The sequence below is a fragment of the Paramormyrops kingsleyae genome, chromosome 18 (assembly GCF_048594095.1).
Source record: "Paramormyrops kingsleyae isolate MSU_618 chromosome 18, PKINGS_0.4, whole genome shotgun sequence".
Classification (NCBI taxonomy): domain Eukaryota; kingdom Metazoa; phylum Chordata; class Actinopteri; order Osteoglossiformes; family Mormyridae; genus Paramormyrops; species Paramormyrops kingsleyae.
This window is the reverse complement of record NC_132814.1, coordinates 5,873,549-5,882,371: the sequence shown is the minus strand read 5'-3', so window position 1 is coordinate 5,882,371 and position 8,823 is coordinate 5,873,549. Positions and strand designations below refer to the sequence as shown.

Sequence of the window (8,823 nt, the reverse complement as noted above, 5' to 3'; positions counted from 1 at the left end):
TTCAAAATCAAAGATTTTAGTCAAAATCATTTTAAAATTAGAACACAGGAAAAGGTTTTCATTGGTTCTTCAAAAAACACATGGAGCAAAAATCCTGAGTTTCTTTCCAGCAGTTATTACAAATCAAACCATTCCACCATGAACATTTCCTTCTGAGAAAGACCACCTTACATTAGTAACCTATGATGTGAAGCAGTACATTTCAACAAAGATATACCATGAGCATATGGCATCAGTGACAATGCATAAACACAAAGGTACAATTCAATATTTCTATTGAACCAGAGGAGCCCTGATTAGGTCACAATCAACTATAATGCAAAAGGCTCCCAAAGAAAAAAAAAACTAGAGGGCTGGATTCATCAGCTGATTTGAGATAATTAAAATAAAGCCAGCAGATACCAGAATGCTACATTTGAACAGATAAAATACAGACTCCATGCGAAAGTAGAAACATGTACAATACCAATCAAAAGTTTGGGCACACCTACTCATGGAAAGGTTTTTTTGTACTATTCTCTACATTTCAGAATAATTATAAAGACATCAAAACTATGAATAACATGTATGGAATTATGCGCTAATGAAAAATATATAAAAAAATTATTTGTTGGGGCAGGGCAGCTCTGTGGGTTGGGACTCAGAAGGTTGCTGGTTGAAATCCCTGGGTCTGCACAGTGATCCCACCACTGGGCCCTTGAGCAAGGCACTTAACCCCAATTGCTCCAGGGACTGGTTGACCCGACTGTCTCCTCTATCCCAGTTCCGTGAGGTGGCCTCCTGGGATGCTTTTCCAGCCGTCCTGAAGGAGGTTCCACACATATGCTGAGCTCTCATTGACTGCTTTTCCTTCACTCTCTGGTCAGACTCCTCCAAAACTATTTCTACTGTGTTTAGGTCAGGTGACCAGGTCACGTGATGCGACACTATCCCTCTCCTTTGTAGGTGGCTTGGCGTGTCCAAACTTTTGTGTGTTACTGTATATTAAATTATATATAATTTTTTAAAAAAAGAATCATGTTAGTTGAACTGATGCCAAATTTCAGGAAAAGAAACAAAGTCTGGATTAATGCCAGGATGTTGTATCAAACCCAAACCCATGTATTTATGGTGATGTCAGAGTTTTCTTTTTTAAGGAGTGGATCAGGTCATTTCAGAATATTTGCACTAGGCTCACCTCCAGGACTTATTTGAGCAGCCTAGCTCTGGTGATCAGAAGGGGCATATCGTACAATTTTATTCACCTCTACACAATTCTACATGGCCGGCACATCCTTACAAAGCCCTATGTAACTCTTGTTAGACATATTTGTATTTTAATTATCACTCACACAGACATTCGTTATCGTTGCTGTTTCTGTATATAATTATTGCTGTTAGCATTTTGTTTTGGCTGCATTATTGCTCTTTGTAGTCATTCTGCAGACTCGGTGCTGCGCTATTGCTCTTGACACTGCCATTGGTCTGTACACTATTGCTGTTACTAATGATTATGTAGTCTCATTGATGGACTACTGCTTTTATTGGCACAAACACAAACACACACTATCACACTGACCTTTTCTCTCATGCATGGTCTCCTATGGACACATACCAGCAAACACATTGAAAGGTTAACAAGCATGATGGACGATGCTGGATGAAGTTCTGAACATGGACCATTATCCAGTGTTTCTGATCAATTCCTAAACACAGTAAAAAAAAAGGTTGGCAACTGCCAGCAGCCAATGCTTCGTGTTCCTCAGATATGGCAACTGAGTTAACCATCAGCGCATCAGTGATCGAGATTCCCTGAATGAATAAATAAGCAGCAAATATTTTTAGAATAACAAACAGCCCACTGGAATGGCAGACCTCAATATTAGATTGCGCCCCAGTGATGTTCTCTGAAAGCCAGCAGTTCATCCCTGGGCACCCAGCAGCAAGGACTTACTTTCCAGTGCCGGACACCAAGGGGTGCGTCGCTGTGACGACACCAGGTCATTTTTCATGAGGGTTCGGATTAGATCAAGAGGATGAGAGTCTCAAACGTGTCATTGAAAATGGAGTCTATCATTGTACATTACAGAAAAATGACTGGATCAGGGAGTGGGAGCGTACAATCAGGCTTGTCAATGAGTCAGTGAACCCCTTTTTGTCTTTGTAGTATAAATAGTTCCATTCCTCTGAACAGTTTGGGACAACTTAATCCGCTTCAGTCAGAATCTGGTGTGAATGACAGTTTATGCCATATTTGCTTCACATCACAGACTTGGAATCAGATTTGGATGGTCCTCATGATCTCTTCTGAGAAATCAGCAGAAGTCCAGTAAAGATGGATGAAGTAAAATTAATGATATAAATTAAATTGTATATGAAGTAATACAGTTCTGAAACTGTCAACAAATGTCTAACACTGAAAATACACGCATTTTTGTCAGTTTCATGTAATAATTACATATTGTGGCAGTGCAAATGTGGCATTTTGTTTATATTCTACATTGTGTTAGATGATTATTTTAAAAGTGTCAGTAACTGTAGTATTTTCATATGTGTTACATGTATTGATATATAGATTATAATCTTGAATGTAAAATGTAACGATTATGAAACACACATTAGCCGTGGTGATCAGCAGCTGAAATGGACGTATACAGTGTGTGTCTCTGTGCGGCCTGCAGAGATGGAGATGGACAGGAAGGGAGAGTGAGAAAAGGCAGAGTGAAGGAGTGAAGAGCATTTTCCATTGGGTGCTGGGTCACAGTGAGCTGGGAGTCGCTATTAGTAAAAATGAGGCAGGGGCAGCCATGGATGGGATGCTTGTCCAGTGGAGGACCGACAGACACAAACACACGCGCACACACACGCACAAATTAAGAGCAGTTTAGAGATTCCAGTTCACTTAACTGCATGTCTTCGGCCTGTGGGAGGAAAATGGAGCTGGTGCTACCCACTAAGCCATGGAGAATTACTATTGTCGACGTCATCATCATCGTCATCATCATCATCATCATCATCATCATCATCATCATCATCGTCGTCATCGTCATCGTCATCATCGTCATCATCATCATCATCATCATCGTCATCATCATGCCTTTTCTCCTTGAATAAATATGGCTTTCATCCCCTTTATTAATGGCTTCCTTTTCTCACATATAAATTCCTACTTTTTTATTGTTCCTTGATTTTTAAAAAAACGTTCTGCCCTGTCGTTATAAACACGTCTTATTGCTGTGCCATTCAATTCCTACTATGTGATGTCAGTAAAATGTCACAAATGAAAATGAATGAAGGTCATAAAGTCATGTTTCTGTGTGTGTGTGCGTGTGTGTATGAGAGAAAGAGAGAGATAAGTATAAATAATATGTAATGTAGTATAATGTGATTAATAAAATATAAAAGGAATATATGGGTTTTTAATAAATGAATATGTTTTGGCAAGACCTGATATTTCCTGTCATGTTGATAAATGGGACGTTATGGTTTAAGTCAACTGACAAAACACTACAAATGGGGACACCGGGAAGTAAAAAGAATATTTAGAGTGCAAAAGAGAAGGACAGAATTATAAAAAAAACAAACCATAAGACAATAAGAAGGAAAGAGGCCTGTGAATCCTTACAATGTCATAGCTATAATCTTGCTTTAGTACCTCATTTAAGCATCAGATTATATTGACTCAATCCAAACTTAATCACCATGATCTACTGATCCAGGGTCAGACAATGTACCTATAAAAAGGAAGAGCTGTCCTTATACAGAATTGCACCAGCAAACCCATTCCCATGCAGGATTTCTTCAGATCTGAGCGACCAGTTGCCATGGAGGACAGAGGGGTCCCGTGTATCTGGCTCCCTCAGAGCAGCCTTCAGATCAGCCTGCCCATTCACGCTGGAAGACAGACGGCTCTGCATATCTAGGTCCATCAGTGGCTAACCCTCAGGCAGGTTGAGCCAATCCCCAGATCAGACTCCGGGGAGGGGTGGGGGGGTGTTCTATGTTTTAGAAAAGTCACCGGCTCAGAATACTAGCCCATTTCTGTAAGAAAGCTGAATTATTGCATTACTTCCATTGAAAAAGAAAAGCTGTGAGGCGAGAGCACAGCTGCCTCATGCGATAATTGCTAACCCCAATTATCACTTTGGTTTTCGAAGACCTCCCCAGGCTTCAGTGGGCACTGGGTACATGCCTGCTCCTTTTACCCGGCGTATTGGGCTTTTCGCACTTGCGAGTGAATCTCCGACCTTAAACTGGCCTGTTGCAGGTCTCACCTGCATGCTGAACCTGGGCCCCATTCAGCTAGTCCAGGCGAATGTAATGACCCAGATGATGCAATTCCTAGAGGCTTAGACCCCTCTTCGGGGCATGAAACCAGAGTGATGCCAGCTATGCCACCTCAATGACTTGACATATTGTTTGCTGGCAAGAGAAAAGATTAAATAAAACACGAATGAAAGGTAGTATCAGCTGAGATAAATACAACCTCTTAATACAAAAAGGTTGGTAAAATACCCAGTTAGCACCAAGGACTAGAGAGGGGGAATCTCTTTGACTGGTTTTTATGTTGCGAAGAGTAATGAACAAATTCAGAGTGTGTTGGTTAGATTTGAAGGTGCTATAGGGTAGTATGATGATAAAAAAAAATGAAATCAACTGCTGAATCTATGGTCACCTGGCCAGCTGGCTGGATCATGACAGCCTCTTGTATTTTTTGCAGGCTTGTGGATTCTGTCCCAGTTCCTCCTTCTGCTCCTCTGCGTGGTCACTGGACTAGGACCCTTCAGAGCATGCTGGGACACTGACAGCTCCCAGAGTTACTGTGACCGTGAGGTGTTCCTGGTTAGGGCCTCCAACCTAGAGCTTCTGGGGCTAAGAGGCATCAGCGATGGGGGGCTCTCTCCTGCCGTTCGGGGCAGAGGAGTCCAGGGTCTTGGCTGTCTTACCGGGGGGGCACTGCTCAGGCAGTTCATGTAGTGAGGGTTCATTGTACATTGCCACTGTAGGGGAAGGAGGGGAGAGGAACCTTAAGTTATTTGTTGACTTCTTATTCTTTCCTCCACTGCCACTGAATAATGGTGCTTTTCCACTGGCATAGGAACCAGGCCCTGTCTGACCTGCACCACAAAAAGAAACTAGTTACAGCACGGTTCCAGCTCTCTTTGATTTTCCACTGCAGAAGGGTAGGCTTGGTGGTATAAAACCAAAGAGGCGGTTATTTATTGTTCAGACAGTGCACATCATGATTTACTATGTGCTAATTTCCACTAGCACATCCGAGAGAATCGCCGAGTTATGTTAGCATCAAATGATAGCGTCATTAGCATTCGCTTGCATAAATTTGCATGGCACTCCATTCAGGTGTTCTATAGTAATTTTTGAAGTAGGAAAGTTTCAAGTCACTGGGAATGCATAAATTTATTTTTGCGATACTCCTAATAATGAATAATATATAGAGCATGATTTCAACCATTTTGATGGTGGTGACACAACCAGCTTGGTTTGGTCAGGCTTTCGGCCATGTTCAGCATGGATATGGCTCGGGTACGGCTCAAGCAGCTGACAGTGAAAATGTGTCATTACTTTACCTTAATACAGCTGGAAATTTACTGAAGCAATAAACAATAGTTATATATGTATAATTGCAATATTGGAAGACATTACAGTTTAAGTACCCTCTATGGAGAACGTCAGTGGTTATATACAGAGGTGCAGTAGAGATATTTGATGTGGGCTGGGTTAGGATTCAATACAGGACATACCATCAATGACTTTGGGGACAAAATGGCCGGCACGCTTGGACTTTTTGACCCGATTTCCTTTCATGACCTGGCCGTCCTTGTTGATGCCGATATACCAGGCCCGGCCAGACTGGGTCTGACGATACAGCATTGATGAGTAGGTGATGTAGTAGTTCTCAAACACACTCTCCTTGAACTTGCACTCAGATGTGAAGTGTTCCTGGCAGAGACACACACAAAAAACACATGTATGAGAAATTCAATTCCTCTAACGCCAACCCATATTTAGGATCAAATCAGGGTTGAACAGAGGTAGGTAGTCCAGGTCCAGAGAGTAAAAGTCCAGACCAAGATCTTATTTCAACCAACTAGTTGAATACTGTGTAACTGGGACTCTTTATACTCAACTGGTTGGTTGAAACAAAATCTTGGTCTGGACATTTATTCTCTGGACCTGAATTACTCCCTTCAAATACCACAGAGCCTATGCTCACCATGACCTCCAGGATCATGTGTCTTGTTCATTAATGCTGTATGTTTAATATACAAACATTCAAACAGCAGGCCAGCAGTACACTATTGTGGTTAGATACTATGGCGATGGTTATAGAGAAAGTAGGGCAGTCAGGGGGCTACAAAAAGCAGCCTGGGAATTTGCTGTCAAGTGGCCCCAATTTTATATTTTGCAGCAAACTGGGGGAGGGGGTGAGGTCTTCCTTGGTATATTTTACCAATCATGAATATACGGGCTATATAGTGCCATGGGCTATTTAATGCATTGGGGGGGGGGGGGGGCATTTGGCCCTCACAAGACCAGCCTACTGGGGAAATTCGCTATGGCGATTTACAGACAGATGTAGACTATGGTTATAGATATACAGAACGCAGACCAGAAGTACGCGGCAATAAAAACACAGACAGTATGGCAGCGGTATACTCTGTGTTAGATATAGAGATACGAATAGCACAATTCTATGATGATATACAGAAAGTAAGCTAGCTATAAGATTGTTCTTTACGTCTAAAAGCCAAAGAGACTTTATAAAAAAAACCTCTGGCTTCCTGTTACTTAAGACTCATTGGCCAAGGCCTGACAATTTGCCCTATGTGCCGAGCCGCCAAAATTAATTCCCACAAAAGGAGGAAGAAGCAATTTGCAGCTATCGTGTTCAGAATCCTGAAGCGATTGAGAACTGTTTGTCATGCGGATCTCACTGGACCACCCTTCTCCTCATATCTTCCCCTTGATAGGATAAATGTCTCAACCCTTTCTAATGTTCAGATCTATTACTTAGCATAACTTAATATGAGTCACCATACCTGAGTTTAAAACATACTGAAAGAAGTAGCAACAGGAAGGTCCTTCCTTCCATTTCAGTCTGCAACATTTTACCCAATGAAATAACTGCAGCAAAAAGCAGGAACTTAAATGTTCCATGGAGACTGTTAAGGTGAGTTTGACCTGATGCCATAGTATTACAGTGCTCTACTGCCCCGCAGTGTAAGAGAATTCTGTTAGAGAACTCTACTATAATGTTGCTATTTTTATACTTTACAATGTTATAGCACTCCACAGAATTTCTGCACTGCCTTGCAGTATTAGAGCATGTCATAGTCCTACAGAATTGCATGAAGCCATGAAGCTCATTAGCACCCTAATCCTTTATGTCAGGGTTCCCCAATTCTGGTCCAGGACAGCCAGTCTGCAAGACAGTTTGCAGATTTCCCTGCTCAAACACCTGCCAAATGTCAGGCTTAGTAGGTGTGTCTGAGCAGGTGGGGAACCCTGCTTTACATGGGACTCACACCAGCAGGGCAGGAGTGAAGCATGCTGGGAAGGCACCCTAGGTGGCAGCTATAGACTCACCTTGGTCCTGAGGCAACAGTGCTAACCGCTACACCACCGTGCCACCCCTCACCTATAACCTGCATTCAGAATGACTGTCAGTTATTGCAATGGCAACCCCATCAGTCCTCGTCAGATCTTATTCCTGTATCTTAAAATTATAAATTGCAGGCTCATAACAAATATGAGAAGAAATACCAAATCAAGGCATGTTTGTGTTCATGTACTTGTAGCTGTAGTGTTTGAGTAATGACTTCTGTAATGAGTAACGAGTGACTGTAGGTTGTGTCTGTGATTGCACAGGCCTTATGGTAAAATATGCCTCCCTTTGATCCAGTCTGCTGTTCAGTCAGTGTGTCACACACGTTTTCTCAGTGTGTTGTTGGGTCAGTGTGTCGAATCACCCCTCAATGTTGGCTGGCCACTGTAAGAAAATGGGGCATATGTGGTTCTGGTTCAGAGATCCAGAGAAAAGAGGCCAAACTCAAATGCCGCAGAATAATTTTGCAAGCACAAAGGCAGCCATACTGTTTGCATATTGTACGATGCTTGATACATACAGCATTTTTGTTGTATAAAGCCATAAATCAAAGAATAATCTCCTATGGCAAGTAGCATGAACCTACCATCAATGAAATTCTGATTTAAAAAAAAATACATCAGCTGTTTCTGTATGGCTTCCTTGATTTTTTTTCTGTAATCGCATCCTACTGGGATAACCATGGAGAACAGAGCTACAGGATCTTACTGTTGAAAGGGGTGCAAAGGAATGTCAAAGGCAGTGGATGGACCATGGAGTTCAGTGAAGACTGTCTTCAATAAGTGGAGAAAAACGGGGCATCATAGAAACGTTTCCAAGACTAGAACAACCTGCCAAAGTTGGTGGCAAGACAAGGAGCACAGTGGCCTACGGCAGCATTAGAGGAGTTGCAGGAATTTCTGGAAGGCTGTGGTTACTCCTTGTACGTGACAACAATCTCCTACATTGTGCACATCTGGGCTGTGGAGCAGAATGACAAAATGGAGGCTTGGAACAGAACTGGATTGGTCTGGTTGGGGGCCCAGTACGATAGCCATTCACAGGGTGCAAAATCTGAGTGGTACCTCGCGTGTTTGTGGTGGTCGTACATGCACATTGATGAGTTTACACACCTACACTTTGCAAAATTATGCCATCCTTCTTTTAAAATTTTATGCACTATAAATGGCAAAGATGTTTCCACCTGTATTATCTGGGGGTGCATAATTATGCAACCA

General features: G+C 42.2%; 1 protein-coding gene across 1 annotated transcript in view; it reads right to left on the bottom strand.

The window, feature by feature from the left end:
* The window catches only part of LOC111852908 (fibroblast growth factor 11-like), a 29,073-nt gene continuing 20,250 nt past the window's right edge, over window positions 1-8,823 (bottom strand). The window contains exons 4-5 of the mRNA XM_023829282.2: window positions 5,742-5,940; window positions 1-4,979 (exon numbers count right to left, since the gene is read on the bottom strand). Of these exons, the coding sequence (XP_023685050.1) occupies window positions 4,852-4,979; window positions 5,742-5,940 (327 nt within the window). The 3' untranslated portion in view covers window positions 1-4,851. The remainder of the gene's footprint in view (window positions 4,980-5,741; window positions 5,941-8,823) is intronic.